The sequence below is a fragment of the Heteronotia binoei genome, chromosome 8, assembly GCF_032191835.1.
Source record: "Heteronotia binoei isolate CCM8104 ecotype False Entrance Well chromosome 8, APGP_CSIRO_Hbin_v1, whole genome shotgun sequence".
NCBI lineage: Eukaryota > Metazoa > Chordata > Lepidosauria > Squamata > Gekkonidae > Heteronotia > Heteronotia binoei.
In genome coordinates, this window is record NC_083230.1 from 126,923,955 (window position 1) to 126,948,819 (window position 24,865).

General features: G+C 49.8%; 1 protein-coding gene across 1 annotated transcript in view; it reads right to left on the reverse strand.

Moving 5' to 3' along the window:
* The window catches only part of NRF1 (nuclear respiratory factor 1), a 162,913-nt gene that overhangs the window by 21,268 nt on the left and 116,780 nt on the right, over window positions 1–24,865 (reverse strand). Inside the window, exon 12 of the mRNA XM_060245979.1 lies at window positions 14,335–14,459. Within this exon, the coding sequence (XP_060101962.1) occupies window positions 14,335–14,459 (125 nt within the window). The remainder of the gene's footprint in view (window positions 1–14,334; window positions 14,460–24,865) is intronic.

The following is a 24,865-nucleotide window of genomic DNA, read 5'->3' on the forward strand; positions in this document are numbered from 1 at the left end:
TAAAACTGAGGAGAGGAGAACGACGTAAGCCACCTTGGGGTCCCTACTGGAGAAAGGTGGGATATAAATGAAGCACATAAATAAATAAGGCGCCACATTCAACGCTTAACGTGTTTGGCTATGGTCTAATAAAGGCCCTGGAGAGAAGCTGAGCAAACTGGAGACCGGCTTGGGACACAATCGAGCGGCTTCGTATGCTCAGAATTTGGCCTGAGATGCGACACTGAGTGTTGGACTGGATGGGCCACTGGCCTGATCCAACATGGCTTCTCTTATGTTCTTATGTGACACAGAGTGTTGGACTGGATGGGCCACTGGCCTGATCCAACATGGCTTCTCTTATGTTCTTATGTGACACAAAGTGTTGGACTGGATGGGCCACTGGCCTGATCCAACATGGCTTCTCTTATGTTCTTATGTGACACAGAGTGTTGGACTGGATGGGCCACTGGCCTGATCCAACATGGCTTCTCTTATGTTCTTATGTGACACAGAGTGTTGGACTGGAGGGGCCACTGGCCTGATCCAACATGGCTTCTCTTATGTTCTTATGTGACACAAAGTGTTGGACTGGATGGGCCACTGGCCTGATCCAACATGGCTTCTCTTATGTTCTTATGTGACACAGAGTGTTGGACTGGATGGGCCACTGGCCTGATCCAACATGGCTTCTCTTCTGTTCTTATGAGAGAAAGACTGCAGATTTATACCCCACCCTTTTCTCTGAATCAGAGTCACAGAGTGGCTCACAATCTCCTTTCTCTTCTCCCCCCACAGTAGACACCCTGTGAGATGGGTGCAACTGAGAGAACTCTGACAGAAGCTGCCCTTTCAAGGACAACCTCTGCGAGAACTCTGGCTGACCCAAGAACATTCCAGCAGCTGCAAGTACGGAATCCAACCCGGTTCTCCCAGATAAGAGTCCCCGCACTTCACCACGACACCAAACTGGCTCTCAGAGAAGACTTCAGAATAATGGTGCCTGGTGTTGCCAACCTCCAGCTGGAGCCTGGAGTCTTCCCAAAATTACAAATTTTGGGAAGACTCCAGGCTCTCTCCAGCCGACAGAGATCAGTTTCCCCTGCACGAAATGGCAGCTTTGAAAGACAGACTCTGGTATACCACAGGGTCTAGGAGAAATGGATTTCTCTCCCTAGGACGCTGCCAGTGTTTCATCAGATTTTTAGCCTCCAGCTCAGACTTTTTTTTGTCTTCGCTCAGGAAAAATGGCCCCAGAGCACATTACTTGATGCAGGAGCTCACCACTTGAATGCCAGCAGCTCACAACTTTAATACCAGTGGAACAAAGTAGGAGTCACCTTTAAGACCAACCCATTTTTATTCAGAACGTCGGCTTTACATGTGCTCTCTAAGCACACTTCCTCGGACGAGGAATCCAGCGCAGGGAGCAAAGCCATACAGAGCTGAGCAGAGCCATACAGAGCTGGTAGGCAGTGGCCCAGAATGCAACATGGGACAGATTTAAGAACCAATGACAGTGTTTATTTAGAACAAGCTTACGTTCTAGATAAAAACTGGTTGGTCTTAAAGGTGCCCCTTGACTCCGGCTTTGTTTTATCCGGAATGTAAGCTTTCGTGTGCTAGAAGCACACTTCATCAGACGAGGAAATCAGGTACAGTAAGCCAAGCTACATATAGCTGGTAGGCGGTTTAGAATGCAAAATGGTACAAATTTAAGATCCAATGACAGAATAGTAAAATGAACCAATTGAGCAAACCTTTGATCTAGCACGAGCATGATGACATGGTTTACTATTCTGTCATTGTACCATTTTACATTCTAAACCACCGCCTACCAGATAATTTTACTTCACTGTCACTGGTTCTTAAATCGGTCCCATGTTGCATTCTGGGCCACTGCCTACCAGCTCTGTATGCCTCCGCTCAGCTCTGTATGGCTTTGCTCACTGCGCTGGATTCCTCGTCTGATGAAGTGTGCTTAAGAGCACATGAAAGCTTACGTTCTCAATAAAAACGAGTTGGTCTTAAAGGCACAACTTGACTCCTGCTTTGTTCAACTGCTTCAGACCAACATGGCTGCCCGCTTGGATCGAAAGGCTGACTGTCCTTTATCTCCATTTCATTACTTTTCCATTGGACTGTATATGAAGCATTGCGCATGCACACATAAGCTCATGCCTTGGTCCTAAAAGTGCTTTGTTGATCCTAAAAAGGGGTGGCCAAAGTTGCTTAACTTAAGAACCACATAGAATAAATGTCGGATGTCTAGAGATAGATCTACTATCTATCTATTAGACATACTACTGTTTTGTTGCTTTCGCATGCTCCTGCTATTGAGATCAAAGGTTTGCTCAATTTAATTTTACTGCATACTACTGTTTTGTTGCTTTCGCATGCTCAGGCTACTCAGATCAAAGGTCTGCTCCATTTGTTAATTTTACTATTCTGTCATTGTACCATTTTACAATCTAAACCACTGCCTACTAGATAATTTTACTTCCCTGTCATTGGTTCTTAAATCTGCACCCTGTTGCATTCTGGGCCACTGCCTACCAGCTATGGATGGCTCTGTTCAGCTCTGTATGGCTTTGCTCACTGTGCTGGATTCCTCGTCTGAGGAAGTGTGCTTAAGAGCACACGAAAGCTGACGTTCTCAATAAAACTCGGTTGGTCTTAAAGGTGCCACTTGACTCCTGCTTTGTTCAACTGCTTCAGACCGACACCGCTGACCGCTTGGATCTAACAATACAAGAACTCGTGGGCATTCGATGAAATTGCTGAGCAGACAGGTTAAGACGGATAAAAGGAAGTACTTCTTCACCCAAAGGGTGATTAACATGTGGAATTCACTGCCACAGGAGGTGGTGGCGGCCACAAGTATAGCCACCTTCAAGAGGGGTTTAGATAAAAATATGGAGCACAGGTCCATCAGTGGCTATTAGCCACAGTGTATGGAGCACAGGTCCATCAGTGGCTATTAGCCACAGTGTATGTGTGTATATAACATTTTTTGCCACTGTGTGACACAGAGTGTTGGACTTGATGGGCCGTTGGCCTGATCCAACATGGCTTCTCTTATGTTCTTATGTTCTTAACTTTAATATCAGTAACTCACAAAGTAGAATTTTTGCTCACAAGACCCTGCAGCTTAGGGGGAACGCTGGTCCTTGCCCCAAGTCTCCAGAAATTCCCCAGACTGGAGCTGGCAACCTGAATGCCTGGTGTCGGGATAGAGTCGACTCTCCCCCCTCCCCCAGTCCCCTGAGCTTCTAACTGAAGCTCCTTGTTTGCCGAAGCCCAAAATGGCTGCTTGCTTCCTCCTCACATTACGCAGCCTGCTGTTCTGGGGCTCGCTGCAGACGGGAACATATTGCAGCCGTGACGAGTACAAAAGGCGGCTGTCTGTTCCTTTAAATGTAACGCTAATGTCTTGTAATCAGCTTTAATTTTTAAACAGGCCCAAGTCCCTCCTGTCCATTTCCCCTAATTCGGGCCACGTGGACAGCAGAGCGGTCCCGGGCTTGAAAAAATAACGTCAGGCCCTCGCCCGTGACAGCTGGAGGGGGAGTCTCGGCCTCCTGTTGACGGGAGAGGATGCCAGGGCACCCAGCAGGGAAGGGAGGCGGGGAGCAAAGGGCAGGCCGGCAGAAAACAGCAGTCGAACATTTAAGAAGAAGATATCGGATTTATAGCCCACCCTTCACTCTGAATTTCAGAGCACCTTACAATCTCCTTTACCTTCCTCCACCAAAACAAACACCCTGTGAGATGGGTGGGGCAGAGAGAGCTCTGACAGAAGGTGCCTTTTCAAGGACAACTTCTGCCAGAGCTATGGCTGACCCAAGGCCATTCCAGCAGCTGCAAGTGGAGGAATGGGGAATCAAGCCCGGTTCTCCCAGATAAGAGAGCTCTGGCTGACCAAAGGCCATTCCAGCAGGTGCAAGTGCAGGAGTGGGGAATCGAACCCGGTTCTCCCAGATAAGAGAGCTCTGGCTGACCCAAGGCCATTCCAGCAGCTGCAAGTGGAGGAGGGGGGAATCAAACCTGGTTCTCCCAGATAAGAGAGCTCTGGCTGACCCAAGGCCATTCCAGCAGCTGCAAGTGAAGGAGTGGGGAATCAAACCTGGTTCTCCCAGATAAGAGAGCTCTGGCTGACCCAAGGCCATTCCAGCAGCTGCAAGTGAAGGAGTGGGGAATCAAACCTGGTTCTCCCAGATAAGAGAGCTCTGGCTGACCCAAGGCCATTCCAGCAGCTGCAAGTGAAGGAGTGGGGAATCAAACCTGGTTCTCCCAGATAAGAGAGCTCTGGCTGACCCAAGGCCATTCCAGCAGCCGCCAGTGGAGCAGTGGGGAATCAAAGCCAGTTCTCCCAGATAAGAATCCGCACATTTAACCACTACACCAAACTGGCTCTCTTTAGAAGAAGATATTGGATTTATACCCCGCCCTTCACTCTGAATCTCAGAGAAGATTACAAATCTCCTTTAACTCCCCCCCCCCAACCACAACAGACACCCTGTAAGGTGGGTCCGGCTGAGAGAGCTCTGGCAGAAATTGCCTCTCAAGGACAGCTCTGCAAGAGCTCTGGCTGACCCAAGGTCATTCCAGCAGGTGCAAGTGGAGGAGTGCGGAATCAAACCCGGTTCTCTCAGATAAGAGTCCGCGCACTTCACCACTACACTAAATTGGCTCTCTGGAGAGCTGACCTAAGGAGATCACAAGTGGCTGCCGCTGGCTGTGATTAATTTTATTTATTAGCTTACTTTGTTGATATGCCTTCATCCCCAAGTCATCTGCACTTTCCCTCTCCCTCCGTTTCATCCTCACAACAACCCCGTGTGGCAGGATTAGGCTGAGAGTATGGGACTGACCCAAGGCCACCCAGCGAGTCACGCCTGGCTCTTCCAGATGTTCTAACCGCTACCCCACAGTGGCTCTCCTAAGAACATAAGAGAAGCCATGCTGGATCAGGCCAACAGCCCATCCAGTCCAACACTCTGTGTCACATAAGAACAGAAGAGAAGCCATGTTGGATCAGGCCAGTGGCCCATCCAGTCCAGCACTCTGTGTCACATAAGAACATAAGAGAAGCCCTGTTGGATCAGGCCAGTGGCCCATCCAGTCCAGCACTCTGTGTCACATAAGAACATAAGAGAAGCCCTGTTGGATCAGGCCAGTGGCCCATCCAGTCCAGCACTCTGTGTCACATAAGAACATAAGAGAAGCCCTGTTGGATCAGGCCAGTGGCCCATCCAGTCCAGCACTCTGTGTCACATAAGAACATAAGAGAAGCCCTGTTGGATCAGGCCAGTGGCCCATCCAGTCCAGCACTCTGTGTCACATAAGAACATAAGAGAAGCCCTGTTGGATCAGGCCAGTGGCCCATCCAGTCCAGCACTCTGTGTCACATAAGAACATAAGAGAAGCCCTGTTGGATCAGGCCAGTGGCCCATCCAGTCCAGCACTCTGTGTCACATAAGAACATAAGAGAAGCCCTGTTGGATCAGGCCAGTGGCCCATCCAGTCCAACACTCTGTGTCACATAAGAACATAAGAGAAGCTCTGTTGGATCAGGCCAACGGACCATCCAGTCCAACACTCTGTGTCACATAAGAACATAACAGAAGCCCTGTTGGATCAGGCCAATGGCCCCTCCTCTCCAACACTCTGGGTCACATAAGAACAGAAGAGAAGCCATGTTGGATCAGGCCAACGGACCATCCAGTCCAATACTCTGCGTCATACAGTGGCCAAAAGACCCAGGTGCCATCAGGAGGTCCACCAGCAGGGCCAGAACAATAAAAGTCCTCCCACTGTTGTCCCTCCAAAGCACCAGGAATACAGAGCGTCACTTGCCCCAGACAGAGAATTCTAACAATACGATGTGGCTAACAGCCACTGATGGACCTCTGCTCCAGATGCTTATCCAATCCCCTCTTAAAACTGGCTATACTTAAAGGCTAACTCCAGAATGCTGTGCATTCTTAAGAACATAAGAGAAGCCATGTTGGATCAGGCCAACGGCCCATCCAGTCCAACACTCTGTGTCACATAAGAAAAGCCATGTTGGGTCAGGCCAATGGCCCATCCAGTCCAACACTCTGTGTCACAGAAGAACATAAGAGAAGCCATGTTGGATCAGGCCAATGGCCCATCCAGCCCAACACTCTGTGTCACATAAGAACATAAGAAAAGCCATGTTGGGTCAGGCCAGTGGCCCATCCAGTCCAACACTCTGTGTCACATAAGAACATAAGAGAAGCCATGTTGGATCAGGCCAATGGCCCATCCAGCCCAACACTCTGTGTCACATAAGAACATAAGAAAAGCCATGTTGGGTCAGGCCAGTGGCCCATCCAGTCCAACACTCTGTGTCACATAAGAACATAAGAAAAGCCATGTTGGGTCAGGCCAATGGCCCATCCAGTCCAACACTCTGTGTCACATAAGAACATAAGAAAAGCCATGTTGGGTCAGGCCAGTGGCCCATCCAGCCCAACACTCTGTGTCACATAAGAACATAAGAAAAGCCATGTTGGGTCAGGCCAGTGGCCCATCCAGTCCAACACTCTGTGTCACATAAGAACATAAGAGAAGCCATGTTGGATCAGGCCATCGGCCCATCCAGTCCAACACTCTATGTCACATAAGAACATAAGAGAAGCCATGCTGGATCAGGCCAACGGCCCATCCAGTCCAATACTCTCTATCACACAGTGGCCAAAAAACCCAGATGCCATTAGAAGCTCCATCAGTGGGGCCAGAACACTAGAAGCCCTCCCACTGTGCCCCCCCAAGCACCCAGAATACAGAGCATCACTGCCGCAGACTAAGAGCTCAAGCAATAAGCTGTGGCTAATAGCCACTGATGGACCTCTGCTCCATATGCTTATCTAACCCCCTCTTGAAGCCTGCTATGCTTGTAGCCGCCACCACCTCCTGTGGCAGTGAATTCCACATGTTAATCACCCTTTGGGTGAAGAAGTACTTCCTTCTATCCGTTTTAACCTGACTGCTCAGCAATTTCATTGAATGCCCGTGAGTTCTCGTATTGTAAGAAAGGGAGAAAAGGACTTCTTTCTTTACCTTCTCTATCCCAGGCATAGTCTTGTAAAACTCTCACATGGACTACTACTCAGGAGCAATTTTTGGGAACAATCAAACTATGTGATGTAGGAGAAAAAGGGGCCACAGCAGCAGCCCCCACCTTGCCGTGAGCTGCAGAGATTCCTGGGCAGAGCCAGACCTAATGATGTGCGAGAGAGAGAGGCAGCCTGCAGACAGAGAGAGCTACCCCGGTGCCAGGACAGAGGAGCCCAGCTGCGCTTTCCTCTGCCCCCGACCTCCCCTGCCCAACACACCGTTAATCCCCCCCACTGAAAGTCACAGCGGTGGCATTTAAGGAGAGGAAGAGATGATCATGTGACCTCTCGGGCATGGATTTGGGTAGATCCATCGACAAAGCTACTTGTCTCTCTATTTCAGGCTCCGACGGGGTTGCGTCCACGCGGCGACTTCACCGCAGGCAAAAAGGTCACGGAAGGTGCAGAGTTCAGCTTCCCAACAGTTGCAGCGTTCTTATTTTCTAAGCTCAGGAAAAAACTAGTTTTTAGCCATTTACTTATTTACTTTACTTATACCAAGGGCTTTTTTTTGTAGAGGAAGCCCAGCAGGAACTCATTTGCGTATCAAGCCGCACCCCTTGCGGCTCAGCCAGCCAGAACTGCATTCCTGCTCAAAAAAAGTCCTGCTTATGTAAGAACGTAAGAGAAGCCATGTTGGATCAGGCCAATGGCCCCTCCAGTCCAACACTCTGTGTCACTTAAGAACATAACAGAAGCCATGTTGGATCAGGCCAATGGCCCATCCAGTCCAACACTCTGTGTCACATAAGAACATAAGAGAAGCCATGGTGGATCAGGCCAATGGGCCCTCCAATCCAACACTCTGGGTCACATAAGAACAGAAGAGAAGCCATGTTGGATCAGGCCAATGGCCCATCCAGTCCAACACTCTGGGTCACATAAGAACAGAAGAGAAGCCATGTTGGATCAGGCCAATGGCCCCTCCACTCCAACACTCTGGGTCACATAAGAACAGAAGAGAAGCCCTCTTGGATCAGGCCAATGGCCCATCCAGTCCAACACTCTTGTCTCACATAAGAACAGAAGAGAAGCCCTCTTGGATCAGGCCAATGGCCCATCCAGTCCAACACTCTGTGTCACATAAGAACATTACAGAAGCCCAGATCAGACCAATGGCCCATGTAGTCCAACACTCTGTGTCACATAAGAACATTACAGAAGCCCAGATCAGACCAATGGCCCATGTAGTCCAACACTCTGTGTCACAAAAGAACATTACAGAAGCCCAGATCAGACCAATGGCCCATCCAGTCCAACACTCTGTGTCACATAAGAACATTACAGAAGCCCATATCAGACCAATGGCCCATGTAGTCCAACACTCTGTGTCACATAAGAACATTACAGAAGCCCAGATCAGGCCAATGGCCCATCCAGTCCAACACTCTGTGTCACATAAGAACATAACAGAAGCCCTGTTGGATCAGGCCAGTGGCCCATCCAGTCCAACACTCTGTGTCACATAAGAACATAACAGAAGCCCTGTTGGATCAGGCCAATGGCCCCTCCACTCCAACACTCTGGGTCACATAAGAACAGAAGAGAAGCCATGTTGGATCAGGCCAATGGCCCATCCAGTCCAACACTCTGTGTCATATAAGAACAGAAGAGAAGCCATGTTGGATCAGGCCAATGGCCCCTCCACTCCAACACTCTGGGTCACATAAGAACAGAAGAGAAGCCATGTTGGATCAGGCCAATGGCCCATCCAGTCCAACACTCTTGTCTCACATAAGAACAGAAGAGAAGCCCTCTTGGATCAGGCCAATGGCCCATCCAGTCCAACACTCTGTGTCACATAAGAACATTACAGAAGCCCAGATCAGACCAATGGCCCATGTAGTCCAACACTCTGTGTCACATAAGAACATTACAGAAGCCCAGATCAGGCCAATGGCCCATCCAGTCCAACACTCTGTGTCACATAAGAACATAACAGAAGCCCTGTTGGATCAGGCCAGTGGCCCATCCAGTCCAACACTCTGTGTCACATAAGAACATAACAGAAGCCCTGTTGGATCAGGCCAATGGCCCCTCCACTCCAACACTCTGGGTCACATAAGAACAGAAGAGAAGCCATGTTGGATCAGGCCAATGGCCCATCCAGTCCAACACTCTGTGTCATATAAGAACATTACAGAAGCCCTGTTGGATCAGGCCAATGGCCCATCCAGTCCAACACTCTGTGTCACATAAGAACATAACAGAAGCCCTGTTGGATCAGGCCAGTGGCCCATCCAGTCCAACACTCTGTGTCACATAAGAACATAAGAGAAGCCATGTTGGGTCAGGCAGTGGCCCATCCAGTCCAACACTCTGTGTCACATAAGAACATTACAGAAGCCCAGATCAGACCAATGGCCCATGTAGTCCAACACTCTGTCACACAGTGGCCAAAAAACCCAGGTGCCATCAAGAGGTCCATCAGTGGGGCCAGGACGTTAGAAGCCCTCCCACTGTGCCCCCCTCCACCAAGCACCCAGAATATAGAGCATCACAGCCACAGACAGAGAGCTCCAACAATTTAAAAAAAGGTATAGGGGCAAGCACCTGTGACACCCTGTCGTTTCCGACTCTGGGGTGACGTTGCCTTCACAACGTTTTCACGGCATACTTTTTAGGGGGTGGTTTGCCCTTGCCTTCCCCAGTCATCTACCCTTTCCCTCCAGCAAGCTGGGGACTCATTTGACCGATCTTGGAAGGATGGAAGGCTGAGTCAACCTTGAGACGGCTACCTGAACCCAGCTTCCGCAGGGATTGAACTCAGGCCGTGAGCAGAGCTTAGGACTACAGTACTGCAGCTTTACCACTCTGCATTCCATCAATACGCTGTGGCTAATAGCCACTGATAGATCTCTGCTCCAGATGTTTATCCAATCCCCTCTTGAAGTTGGTTATGCTTGTAGCCGCCACCACCTTCTGTAGCAATGAATTCCACATGTTAATCACCCTTTGGGTGAAGAAGGATTTCCTTCTATCTGTTCTAACCCGACTGCTCAGCAATTTCATTGAATGCCCACGAGTTCTTGTATTGTGAGAAAGGGAGAAAAGTACTTCTTTCTCTACCTTCTCCATCCCAGGCATAATCTTGTAAACTTCTCCCATATCACCCCGCAGTCGACGTTTCTCCAAGCTAAAGAGCCCCACCAATGGGACCCAAAGCAGCTTACATCATTCCCTCTGGTTTATCCTCACAACAACCCTGCGAGTTAGGTGAGGCTGAGAGCCATGACTGGCACAAGGTCACCCAGAAGGCTTCCATAGTACGAATGAGGACTGGAACCTGGATTTAAACGCTACACCTTGCTGGGATCACATAGGCAAGGGGCCGGAGAGGAACGCAACACCTGTTGCCCTGGCTAGTAAAAGCAGATTTATGCATAACAGCACCAAAGGCAGACCTATGCAAACTACGAGGGAGTATGCAAACTGACCCAACTGACATAAATCTTACGGCCTCGCTGGGTGCAGAACTTCTGTTGCTAAGCCTGAAGTTTTGCTTATGGAGAAGGGATTGTGCACATCCCAGATTCATCCGAGGAGGTGCTGAGGATTGAACCTGGGACCTGCTGCACACCAGGCAGATGCTCTACCACTGAGCCATGGCCCCTCTGGAAGGGGCAAAAGCTGCCACGACCTGATGCAAACACAAAGCTTCCTTGTACTACTTTTGTGCCGGCTGCCCAAGAAATTAATAACTGCAACGGAAGTATGATACACTTTCTCCTTGTTAAGGGCCGCTAGAGCCCTGTACAGCGTCACATACCCCTGCCACCAGATGGGAAAGAGCCCCACAGTCTTGAACACAAAGGGTGATTGGGAAAGAATATAAGAACATAAGAGAAAACAAGTTGGATCTGGTCAGTGGCCCATCCAGTCCAACACTCTGAGTCACATAAGAACATAAGAGAAGCCATGTTGGATCACGCCAGAGGCCCATCCAGTCCAACACTCTGTGTCACATAAGAACATAAGAAAAGCCATGCTGGATCAGGCCAATGGCCCATCCAGTCCAACACTCTGTGTCACATAAGAGAAGCCATGCTGGATCAGGCCAATGGCCCATCCAGTCCAACACTCTGTGTCACATAAGAGAAGCCGGTGGATCAGGCCAGTGGCCCATCCAGTCCAACACTCTGTGTCCCATAAGAACATAAGAGAAGCCATGCTGGATCAGGCCAGTGGTCCATCCAGTCCAACACTCTGTGTCACATAAGAGAAGCCGATGGATCAGGCCAGTGGCCCATCCAGTCCAACACTCTGTGTCACATAAGAACATAAGAGAAGACGTTGGATCAGGCCAGTGGCCCATCCAGTCCAACACTCTGTGTCACATAAGAACAGAAGAGAAGCCATGTTGGGTCAGGCCAGTGGCCCATCCAGTCCAACACTCTGTGTCACATAAGAACATAAGAGAAGCCATGTTGGGTCAGGCAGTGGCCCATCCAGTCCAACACTCTGTGTCACATAAGAACATAAGAGAAGCCATGTTGGGTCAGGCAGTGGCCCATCCAGTCCTACACTCTGTGTCACATAAGAACATAAGAGAAGCCATGTTGGATCAGGCCAGTGGCCCATCCAGTCCAACACTCTGTGTCACATAAGAACATAAGAGAAGACGTTGGATCAGGCCAGTGCCCCATTCAGTCCAACACTCAGTCCAACATACAGTGGCCAAAAAAACAGGCACCATCAGGAGGTCCATCAGTGGGGTCAGGACACTAGAAGCCCTCCCACTGTTGCCCCCCAAGCACCAAGAATACAGAGCATCACTTGCTCCAGATATCAGAAAAGAAGCCATGTTGGATCAGGCCAATGGCCCCTCCAGTCCAACCCTCCATGTCATGCAGTGGCCAAAAAGCCCCATGCCATCAGGAAATCCATCAGTGGGGCCAAAACCAGATCCATCCTGTCTTTCTTTCTCTTCCCTCTTCCACTGACTCACTCAGTGAACTTGGAGGAAGCATTACCAACTGTCAAAAAACAGGAAAACAACTGAGCAAAGGTTAATCCAGTCAGGGGTGGCGTTCTGGCAGGAGCTCCTTTGCATATTAGGCCACCCCCCCAATGTAGCCAATCCTCCGAGAGCTTACAAAAAAGAGCCCTGTAAGCTCTTGGAGGATTGGCTCCATCAGGGGGCTGTGGCCGAATATGCAAAGGAGCTCCTGCTAGAATTCCACCCCTGAGTCCAGTGGTGCCTTTAAGGCCAACAAAGTTTAATTCTGGATTTAAGCTTCCGTTCTGTTGCTTCAGACCAACACGGCTACCCACCTGACTCCAAAATAAGAAACAGATATGGTAGGCAAGAAGATCAGAGTTAATTCTGGCCCCGTTCTCGCTAGGAGGATGCGTAAAAGGACATTTAAACAAACCTGGTTTGGGTTTTTTTAACGCCAAATCTAGGGCAGGAAGAATTGGCCGGTTAATTCCTCTGCCAGCAAAAATCCTTCCCCCCCCCTCCTCCTCCTCCCGGCCAGCGAGACCAATCACGGCGCTTCCCACTTAATCTTCTATGCTGATCAAGCCTTGTGCTGCAGAGGCCTCGCTGATTGGCTACGCTGGAGAGCTGACATGCTTATAACCGGGCAGATCTTCTCCCTAAAGGCAAGGGGAAGGCTGGAGAGGCAGAGGTGGGTGACTGGCCCACCCAGAGAGTCAGGACCCAAATGCAAAACCCTCAAGGGAGGGCAGGAAGGCTGAGGTTGGCGCCATGGTTTGCAAACAGGCAGAGGGAGAGCTCCAAGGGCGGCTGCCGGAGCCTTTTGCTGGTGCCCCCCAGCAGCTAGATATCTGCCAGTTATGTAATGAAGCTAACCTGGAAAGCGCTTCCGAGAACTTCCCAGAATTCAGGCAGAGTCACTTTAATACCACCAGGGATTAGAGAACATGACTTTGAGAAGGAAAGACACACACACACACACACACAATAAGAAACAGATATGGTAGGCAAGAAGATCAGAGTTAATTCTGGCTAATAGCCACTGATGGACCTCTGCTCCATATTTTTATCCAATCCCCTCTTGAAGCTGGCTATGCTTGTATCCGCCACCACCTCCTGTGGAAGTGAATTCCACATGTTAACCACCCTTTGGGTGAAGAAGGACTTCCTTTTATCCATTCTAACCGGACTGCTCAGCAATTTCATTGAATGCCCACAAGTTCTTGTATTGTGAGAAAGGGAGAAAAGTACTTCTTTCTCTACTTTCTCCATCCCATGCATAATCTTGTAAACCTCTATCATGTCACCCCGCAGTCGACGTTTCTCCAAGCTAGAGAGCCCCAAGTGTTTTAACCTTTCTTCATAGGGAAAGTGTTCCAAACCTTGAGTCATTCTAGTTGCCCTTTTCTGGACTTTTTGCAATGCTATAATATCCTTTTTGAGGTACGGTGACCAGAATTGTACACAGTACTCCAAATGAGACCGCATCATCGATTTATACAGGGGCATTATGATACTGGCGGATTTGTTTTCAATTCCCTTCCTAATAATTCCCAGCATGGCGTTGGCCTTTTTTATTACAATCGCACACTGTCTCGACATTTTCAGTGAGTTATCTACCACGACCCCAAGATCTCTCTCTTGGTCAGTCTCTGCCAGTTCGCACCCCATCAACTTGTATTTGTAGCTGGGATTCTTGGCCCCAATGTGCATTACTTTGCACTTGGCCACACTGAACCGCATCTGCCACGTTGACGCCCACTCACCCAGCCTCAACAGATCCCTTTGGAGTGCCTCACAATCCTCTCTGGTTCTCACCACCCTGAACGATTTAGTGTCATCTGCAAACTTGGCCACTTCACTGCTCACTCCCAACTCCAACTTCTTCATAGGGAATGTGTTCCAGCACCCTTGAATCATTCGAGTTGCCCTTTTCTCAATGCTATAATATCTGCCGCGAGGAAACGAAGGGCAGCCTCTCCTCAAAGGTGTCTTCAGGAACACATATCCTCTGTCACTCCGAATGGGGAGCAGGCAAGGAGAGGACAGCAGTGCCGAGGCCCACTTCAGGCAGACGTCAGCAGCACAATCCTGCTGCCCACCTTTTGAGAGGACAAATGGACAATTCAAGCAAAGCTGCTCACATGGACACTCTTCCTTGTGACTTAAAGGGAAAGTCTGCTGCGACTTGGAAGCCCCTTAACTCGGGAAGTGAGCCTTTACACGGGACCAGGGGGAAAGCGCAGCCCGACGCTCGTATTGGCTTACCATTTGCATCTTGAACTCCGGTGAGCGCTCCAACGGCTGCCGCAGTTTCACCGGAGAGGACGATTTGCCCGCCGCCTTGGAGGGTGGCTTCGGCGAGCGTGGCTACGGCGTGGGCAGCAGCTTCACTGCAAGACACAAGTGACGCAAGAAAGGGTTGCTCAGCGGGTGGAGAACACAGTCACAAAACGTGAGGGGGGGGGGGGCGGCCTGGCACCCACAGGTTAAAACAGAAAACTCAGCAGGGTGGGAAAGACCTCTGCTTCAGAGACCCCGGAGAGCGGCTGTCAGTCGGGGAAAGAGGCGGCAATGCTCGAAGTCACCGCAATGCAGATGCAGCAGAAAAACACCACATTTTAAGAAGGATATAGACAAGCTAGAACCAGTGTTCCCTCTAAGCTGAGTTAGCGTGAGCTAAAGGTAAAGGTAGTCCCCTGTGCAAGCACCAGTCATAGAATCCTAGAGTTGGAAGGGTCCTCCAGTCCAACCCCCTGCCCAATGCAGGAAACTCAAACCCCTCCCCCTAAATTCACAGGACCTTCATTGCTGTCAGATGGCCATCTAGCCTCTTTAAAAACCTCCAAGGAAGGAGAGCCCACCACCTCCCAAGGAGGAAGCCTGTTCCACTGAGGAACTGCTCTAACCTCACAAACCCCTCCCCCTAAATTCACAGGATCCTCATTGCTGTCAGGTGGCCATCTAGCCTCTGTTGAGAAACCTCCAAGGAAGGAGAGCCCACCACCTCCCCAGGAGGAAACCTGTTCCACTGAGGAACCGCTCTAAACTCACAAACCCCTCCCCCTAAATTCACAGGATCCTCATTGCTGTCAGGTGGCCATCTAGCCTCTGTTGAAAAACCTCCAAGGAAGGAGAGCCCACCACCTCCCAAGGAGGAAGCCTGCTCCACTGAGGAACCACTCTAACGGTCAGGAAGTTCTTCCTAATAGAATATAGATTCATAGAGTTGGAAGGGACCTCCAAGGTCATCTAGTCCAACCCCCTGCACAATGTAGGAAACTCAAACCCCTCCCCCTAAATTCACAGGATCTTCATTGCTGTCAGATGGCCATCTAGCCTCTGTTGAAAAACCTCCAAGGAAGGAGAGCCCACCACCTCCCAAGGAGGAAGCCTGCTCCACTGAGGAACCGCTCTAACGGTCAGGAAGTTCTTCCTAATAGAATATAGATTCATAGAGTTGGAAGGGACCTCCAAGGTCATCTAGTCCAACCCCCTGCACAATGTAGGAAACTCAAACCCCTCCCCCTAAATTCACAGGATCTTCATTGCTGTCAGATGCCCATCTAGCCTCTCTTTAAAAACCTCCAAGGAAGGAGAGCCCACCACCTCCCAAGAAAGCCTGTTCCACTGAGGAACAGCTCTAACAGTCAGGAAGTTCTTCCTAATGTTGAGCCGGAAACTCTTTGATTTAATTTCAACCCATTGGTTCTGGTCCGACCTTCTGGGGCCACAGAAAACAATTCCACCCCATCCTCTAGATGATAGCCCTTCAAGTACTTGAAGATGGTGATCCTATCACCTCTCAGCCACCTCCTCTCCAGGCTAAACATGCCCAGCTCCTTCAACCTTTCCTCATAGGACTTGGTCTCCAGACCCCTCACCATCTTCGTCGCCCTCCTCTGGACCCGTTCCAGCTTGTCTAGATCCTTCTTAAATTGTGGTGCCCCAAAACTGAACACAAGACTCCAGGTGAGGTCTTACCAGAGCAGAGTAAAGTCTGGGGTGACGTTGCTTTCGCAACGTTTTCACGGCAGACTTTTTACGGGGTGGTTTGCCCTTGCCTTCCCCAGTCATCTATGCTTCCCCCCCAGCAAGCTGGGGACTCCTTTGGACTGACCTCGAGAGGATGGAAGGCTGAGTCAACCTCAAGCCGGCGACCTGAAACCAGCTTTCACTGGGATTGAACTCAGGTTGTGAGAAGAGCTTAGGACTGCAGCAGTGCAGCTTTACCACTCTGCGCCACGGGGCTCTTTAGTGTGAGCTAGCTCACAGTTTTTTTAGCTTCTGGTGTACACATTTTTGTCTTAGCTCAGGAAAAATGGCCCCAGAGCAAACTAATGTATGCAGGAGCTCACAACTTTCATGCCAGTAGCTCACAAAGTAGAATGTTTGTTCGCAAGACTCCAGAGTTTAGAGGGAACATTAGCTGGAAGGGGTCCAGAGGTGGGTGATGAAGATGGGGAGGGGTCTGGAGACCAAGTCCGATGAAGACTGAAGGAGCTGGGCATGTTTAGCCTGCAGAGGAGGCGGCTGAGAGGTGATATATTTATCACTTAATAGCTTTCTTTTTCTTTCTGTAATTGTCGAAGTTTTCTCAATAAACTTTTGAAATGTTTTTTTTTTTTTTAAGTCCTTGAAGGGCTGTCCTATAAAGAATGGTGTGGAATTGTTTTCTTTGGCCCCAGAAGACAGGGCCAGAACCAAGGGGTTGAAATTAAATCAAAAGAGTTTCTGGCTCAACATTAGGTAGAACTTCCTGACCGTTAGAGCGATTCCTCAGTGGAACAGGCTTCCTCGGGAGGTGGTGGGCTCTCCTTCCTTGGAGGTTTTAAGCAGAGGCTAGATGGCCATTTGAAAGCAATGAGGATCCTGTGAGTTTAGGGGGAGGTGTTTGTGAGTTTAGAGCAGTTCCTCAGTGGAACAGGCTTCCTCCTTGGGAGGTGGTGGGCTCTCCTTCCTTGAGGTTTCTCAACAGAGGCTAGATGGCCATCTGACAGCGATGAAGATCCTGTGAATGTAGGGGGAGGGGTTTTGTGAGTTTAGAGTGGTTCCTCAGTGGAAGAGGCTTCCTCCTCGGGGAGGTGGTGGGCTCTCCTTCCTTGGAGGTTTTTCAACAGAGGCTAGATGGCCATCTGACAGAAATGAGGATCCTGTGAGTTTAGGGGGAGGTGTTTGTGAGTTTAGAGCGGTTCCTCAGTGGAAGAGGCTTCCTCCTTGGGAGGTGGTGGGCTCTCCTTCCTTGGAGGTTTTTAAGCAGAGGCTAGATGGCCCTCTGACAGCAACACTGATCCTGTGAACTTAGGGGGAGGTGTTTGTGAAGTTCCTGGGGGTCCCTTCCAACTCTATGATTCTATGAAAAAGGCGATGCTAACTGAGTCGGCTGTACTCAGGAAGGCGGAAGAGGTCACTGTCTCTCATGATGTTATGGGCCCAGTGAGGTGTAACTTTGGGCTGGGGAATTCTGGGAAACCCATAGCTACATTCATACATTCAAGCTACAGAAAACCCTTGGTCGGATAAAAGAGAGGAGAGGAGGGAGAACAATGTAAGCTAATTTGGGACCTCACAGGAAAGAAACACGGGATATAAATAAAGCAAAGAATATAAAATAATGGCCTCCGGTTTAGATGGGTTTAAAAGGCAGCTATGAGATCCATTCGCCGTCGATCCATTTCCGTTGAAAGCTGCTTTGAATGCCAAACGGGTAGAGAGGCAGCTAATAACTGTTTTAAATAAATAAAATAATAGATGAAATAAATGCATGGCTACCTGCTATTACTGCTAAATGGAGCCTCCAAGTTCAGAGGCAGGGGACTTCTGAATGACAACTGCAATGACATGGCGGGCTTCGGCCTCTCCTGACACTGCTTGAAGATCTGCAGGGGCCAGCATGGGAAACAGGACATGGGACTAGCCAGACTCTTGGCTCTGTCGCTGAGCAGACACACCCCACACCCTTCCAAAGCCAGGTGTGGAATTCTAGGAGGAGTTCCTTTGCATCTTAGGCCAGACCCCCTGATGGAGCAATCCTCCAAGAGCTTACAAGGCTCTTTTTTGAAAGCTCTTGGAGGATTGGCTACATCAGGGGGGCATGGCCTAATAGGCAAAGGAGGTCCTGCTAGAATTCCTTACAGGGCTCTTCGTACAGGGCCTGCTGAGAGCTCCAGGAGGATTGGCTACATCAGGGGGGCGTGGCCTAATAGGCAAAGGAGGTCCTGCTAGAATTCCTTACAGGGCTCTTCGTACAGGGGCCTGATGAGAGCTCCAGGAGGATTGGCTACATCAGGGGGGCATGGCCTAATAGGCAAAGGAGGTCCTGCTAGAATTCCTTACAGGGCTCTTCGTACAGGGCCTACTGAGAGCTCCAGGAAGATTGGCTGCATCAGGGGGTGTGTGGCCTAATAGGCAAAGGAGGTCCTGCTAGAATTCCTTACAGGGCTCTTCGTACAGGGCCTGCTGAGAGCTCCAGGAGGATTGGCTACATCAGGGGGGCGTGGCCTAATAGGCAAAGGAACTCCTCCTAGAATCCCACCCCTGCAAATCCCTTCTGCCCAATCTGAGAAGAACAATTTTCCCTCCAGAAAGTCAAGCTGTAGGACAACCTAGAGTACGGGTGTCGAACTCATTTGTTATGAGGGCCAGATCTGAGATAAATGAGACCTTGTCAAGCCAAGCCAACATGCATTTCGGGAGCCGAATCAGGTCCCCGGGGAGCTACTATCAGGCCCCTGAGCAACTGGCCGTCATCTGCTTCATTCTCCTTCTCGCTTCCTTCTGCATCACAGTTTGCTTTGCCAGGCATGCTCAATCGCACAGGAGCGCCAGAGCAAAGGCCTTTATTTTCTCCATTGGCTGAGGCTCCTCCCTTCAGGAGGAGGGGGGAAGAAATAGCTTGCTTTGCCAGGCTCTCTCAGTCACAGCAGAGCTACTGAGCCAAACCTCTCCCTCCTTCTACTGGCTGAAGCTCCTCCCCTTCCTGGCCCCTGGGGAAGGAAGGAAAGAGCCAGGGCTTCCTTTGCCCAGTTCCCTGGATCCCATGGGAGAAATACAAAGAAAACATCTTTAAGACCCAACGAGTGCTAATGTTTTAAGCATGTTTTAAGTTTTTAAAAATATATATATTTGTGTTTGTCTGTGTTCTTTATAAAGTTTATATCTCTGCTACCTGGCATTCCATTTTATGACACCCACGGCCCCAGCCGCACAAGTTTCATTTATGGAGGGTCTCATATGTCAGATCCAGCCCTCACAACAAACGAGTTTGACACCCCTGGCCTAGGCCTAGCTCCTGTACATTTCTCACTCAAGGCGGCTCAGGCGCTTGGCAGCTTGATAACAAAGTCTCAAGGGGTGCTGTTAATCTCCTGCCCACAGAACAAGCCGGGAAAGGGGCGATGCGTTTTCCCCACAGCGAAGTGGCACTTCCAGCTATCATCCAGACAGACCTGAGTTGCTGGGTCTCAAGCGGAACAATGGGGCTGACACATTCAACGGAAAGGGGAGGGCAGCGCAGTGGCTCACAGGAAGAGCATCAGCCTGGCATGAAGAGGGGTCCCCGGTTCAATCCCCAGAAAGGGCCCAGGCAGGAGGTGATGGGAAAAGACCTCTAAGCTGAGACCATGGAGAGCCATGAAGTGGGACTGTGGCTCAGTGCTAGAGGTCTCTGCTCAGCATGCAGAAGGTCCCAGGTTCAGTCCCCAGCATCTCCAGTTAAAAGGACCAGGCAGGAGGTGATGGGAAAGACCTCAGTCTTAGATCCTGGAGAGCCATGAAGTGGGGCTGTGGCTCAGTGTTAGAGCCTCTGCTCAGCAAGCAAAAGGTCCAGGTTCAATTCCCGGCATATCCAGTTAAAACGACCAGGCAGGAGGTGATGGGAAAGACTTCCACCTGAGACCCTGGAGAGCCATGAAGTGGGGCTGTAGCTCAGTGGTAGAGCATCTGCTTGGCAGCAGAAGGTCTCAGGTTCAATCCCCAGCATCTCCAGTTAAAAGGACCAGGGCAGAGGTGATGGGAAAGACCTCAGTCTTAGATCCTGGAGAGCCATGAAGTGGGGCTGTGGCTCAGTGTTAGAGCCTCTGCTCAGCAAGCAAAAGGTCCCAGGTTCAATTCCCGGCATATCCAGTTAAAAGGACCAGGCAGGAGGTGATGGGGAAAGACTTCCACCTGAGACCCTGGAGAGCCATGAAGTGGGCTATAGCTCAGTGGTAGACCTTCGCTCTGAGGGAGAGAGAGTGAGCAGGCTGAGGCCTGGCAGCCTAACAGACAAGGGACAGTTCAGTCTAGACGCGTCAGGGACTTGATTTCCCTTCTCCATGTTACTTATACAGTTTAAAGCGCCTTCTCTGTTCACTTGCCCTTCACTGATTTTCCTGTTTAAAATAAACCTTTTTGTTGTTCTTTGTTACTCTGCCTGGTCTATGTGTCTATTTCCTTGCCCAAAGCAAGAGGAATCTGAAGGCCTTGGGAGGATATTTTGGGCCTTCCCAAGGGTGCCTCATTCCAGAGGGGCGACAGCATCAGGTGGCACCCCCATCTGGGTCATGACATGCATTGTCTACTCAGACTGGCAGTGGCTCTGCAGGGTCTCAGGCCAAGGTCTTTCCCATCCCCTCCTGCCTGGTCCTTTTAGCTGGAGATGCCGGGGTTTGAACCTGGGATCTTCTGCATGGTGAGCAGACGGTCCGGCACTCAGCCATGGCCCCTACTGTGGTTCTTCTGAAGTGCCGCCGCTAAACATGCAAACTTTTAGAAGGCAATCATGTAAAACAAAAGAAAGCAAAACTTTGCACTTGGCTCAAATCGGATCTTAGCAGTGACGGAAATGACACTTGGATGTCCGAGAGAGGCGGAGGGGAAAATACCAAAAAGCGTCACGATATTATTGTTAACTGGCATGGTTACCAGAGGGTGAAAAAATAACAGGAAATGTCGGTTTGCAATGAATTGATTAGCTGTTGCTAAAAGTTTTAAATGTTATTTTTTTATTTCCCAAATTTTGTAAACCAATTAGGGGACTGAAAGACTGCCTTGCATGGACATGGAACCTTGGAACCCACAAACGCTTTGGATGATTCCAGTGACTTTTGAGCTTCTCTTGCAAGAGATCTTGGGGAAAGGACCCACTCGCTTGAGTAGGCGTCAGAGGGAAGGAAATTCAAGATGGCTGCCCCCTAGGGTTGCCAAGACCCCCCCCCACCCTCCAGGGGGGGGACTTGTTTTGTGTGGCACAATGTCATCATGCTGGCAACGTTGTGTGTCGGCCGCTCTAAGTCGTTTCCTGGAAAACTCTATGGTTTTCCCGGACGTTCTAGCATTTGGGGAGGGAAAAAAACCTCTATGGTGCCTATTGTACCATGGAGTTCTCCCTCCCAAATTGCTAGAGTGTCCGGGAAAACCATAGAGTTTCCCAGGAAATGCCTAGAGCAGCCGGAACACAACATCGCCGGCGGGTTGGGAATCTCCCGGGCGGGGAGAACCCCCACCCGCACTGGGGGCTTGGTAGCCCTACCACCCCCTCCTCCCAGGCCTTCCCACTGCCCAGCAACCTGTTGAGCGCCATGGTGACTGTCGCGCCTTGTTGCATCTCTTGCGATGCCGCCACTGCTGCTTCCGCCAGGGACGCCACCGCCTGCGTGGCTTCTGAGCTTGTGTTGTCTGGATGGTCATCTCACCTCCCTGTAGCGTTGCCCAATTCTGTTCCACCTGATGGGGTGAAGAAAGGAGGACATAATTCCCACGAAAATGGACTTGGTGGGGAAAAATTCTAGAAACAGCAGAGCTGGACTTTCTATCCCAGCTGTTGGCTGGGAAATCTTAGGAAGAAACAAGAAAATACTGGATGAAATTCTATGCCTGGTTAGACACTCGAGACTCTTGAGATTCTCTGGTGTGAATTGATTTCTCCCTTTCCCCCTCTATTTTATATTACAAAATTGCCTTTACTGGAATTGCCGAAAGCAAGAGATAACTCAAGCAAAAGATTTATAATATAAAATTTTAAAATGTTGATGATGTTTAGCTTAGAGATAATAATACGGGACAATTTATGTAAAGAAAGTATTGCAAATGTAGGCTTGTATTCTTTGAAAGTATTTGTATGCAGTATTTGTATTTGTATGCAGAATAAGGTCAAAATGTATTGTGTTCTCTATGCATTGTGCTCTCTATACTCTCTATTCCCTACACCTGTTTCTCTGAAACGAATAAAACTTTTTAAACGGAAAAAAAAAAGAAAGAAAGGAAAACATGCTGGGAAAGGGAGCTTGTCCAGGAGATGCACGCACATTGCAAAGAAGGGGAACAAACGATATATCCTCTTGTATTTTATGTGACTGTCCCAGAAACTGTCTCAGCTTATGATTCCATAATGCAGCAGAAGCTCTCTCATGTCCAGGGGGCTCTATGTCTTCACCTCAGTCTTTTTTGAGCATGTGGGCACCTTTGGAATTCTGACACAGAGCTGGGGGGGGGGGTGCAGGCACAAAACGGCTGCCGCAGGAGTGGAGCCGGCCGCAAAATGGCTGCCACAGTGAAGATCCCTGTGCAGTGGAGGCAGCTGCCATTGAAGCAATGTTTTCATAAAAAATCGGCACTCAGTCAATTCCCCAGTGGCCAATCAGAGTTCATGCTGGGCAAAAGAATCACCTGAACAAGCCACTTTCTAAAAACACTTGGTGAGTGTTGGATAAGGAGCTGGAGGGAAGGCACCATGAGGAGGAGGAGGAGGAGGAGATGATGATGTTATTGGATTTATATCACGCCCTTCACTCTGAATCTCAGAGCGGCTTACAGTCTTCTATACCTTTCTTCCCCACAACAGACACCCTGTGAGGTGGATGGGGCTGAGAGAGCTCTCCCAGAAGCTGCCCTTTCAAGGACAGCTCTGTGAGAGCTATGGCTGACCCAAGGCCATTCCAGCAGCTGCAAGTGGGAGGAGTGATTAACACAAGGAAGTGGAGAGTGATTAACATGTGGAATTCACTGCCACAGGAGGTGGTGGCGGCTGCAAGCATATCCATCTTCAAGAAGGGATTGGATAAAGGTCCATCAATGGAGCAGAGGTCCATCAGTGGCTCTTACCCACAGCTTATTGTTGGAACTCTCTATCTGGGGCAGTGATGCTCTGTATTCTTGGTGCTTGGCGGGGGCAACAGTGGGAGGGCTTCTAGTGTCCGACACCTGGCCCACTGGTGGACCTCCTGATGGCACCTGGATCTTTTTGGCCACTGTGTGACACAGAGTGTTGGACTAGATGGGCTGCTGGCCTGATCCAACATGGCCTCTCATATGTTCTTATATCTGGGGACAGTGATGCTCTGTCTTCTTGGTGCTGGGGGGGGGGGGGGGCAACAGTGGGAGGGCTTGTAGTGTCCTGGCCCCACTGATGGTCCTCCTGATGGCACCTAGTTGTTTTGGCCACTGTGTGACTCAGACTGTTGGACTGGATGGGCCACTGGCCTGATCCAACATGGCTTCTCTTATGTTCTTATGTGACACAGAGTGTTGGACTGGATGGGCCATGGCCTGATCCAACATGGCTTCTCTTATGTTCTTATGTGACACAGAGTGTTGGACTGGATGGGCCATGGGCCTGATCCAACATGGCTTCTCTTATGTTCTTATGTGACACAGAGTGTTGGGCTGGATGGGCCATGGGCCTGATCCAACATGGCTTCTCTTATGTTCTTATGTGACACAGAGTGTTGGACTGGATGGACCATGGGCCTGATCCAACATGGCTTCTCTTATGTTCTTATGTGACACAGACTGTTGGACTGGATGGGGCCACTGGCCTGATCCAACATGGCTTCTCTTATGTTCTTATGTGACACAGAGTGTTGGACTGGATGGGCCATGGGCCTGATCCAACATGGCTTCTCTTATGTTCTTATGTGACACAGAGTGTTGGGCTGGATGGGCCACTGGCCTGATCCAACATGGCTTCTCTTATGTTCTTATAAAAAGCCCTGACAACAGCTACTAGTCATGATGGATATCTACTCTCTTCTCCAGTACCACAGGCAGTGTTCATCCTTGTCTCAGTTGCTGGGGAACATGGGCAGAGGGATGTTGTTGCACTCATTCTACCTGTGGACTTCCTAGAGGGAACGGATTGCTGGACTGGATGGGCTTTTGCTTTGATCCAGCAGGGCTCCTCTTACGTTCTTACTTAAGCTTGGAGAAACGTCAGCTGTGGGGTGACATGACAGAAGTTTACAAGATTATGCCTGGGACAGAGAAAGTAGAGAAAGAAGTCCTTTTCTCCCTCTCTCACAATGCAAGAACTCATGGACATTCAATGAAATTGCTGAACAGTCCAGTTAGAATGGATAAAAGGAAGTCCTTCTTCACCCAAAGGGTGAAGCACATGTGGAATTCACTGCCACAGGAGGTGGCGGCAGCTCAAGCATAGACAGCTTCAAGAGGAGATTGGATCAAAATCTGGAGCAGAGGTCCATCAGTGGCTATTGGCCACAGGGTATAGATGAAAATCTCTGTCTGGGGTAGTGATGCTCTGTATTCTTGGTGCTGGGGCGGGGGGCACAGGGCTTCTAGCCCCACTGGTGGCTCTCCTGATGGCACCTGGGTTTTTTTGCCCCCTGGGTTTTTGGCCCACAGAGTGTTGGACTGGATGGGCCATTGGCCTGATCCAACATGACTTCTCTTATGTTCTTATGTGACACAGAGTGTTGGACTGGATGGGCCACTGGCCTGATCCAACGTGGCTTTCCTTATGTTCTTATGTGACACAGAATGTTGGACTGGATGGGCCATTGGCCTGATCCTACATGGCTTA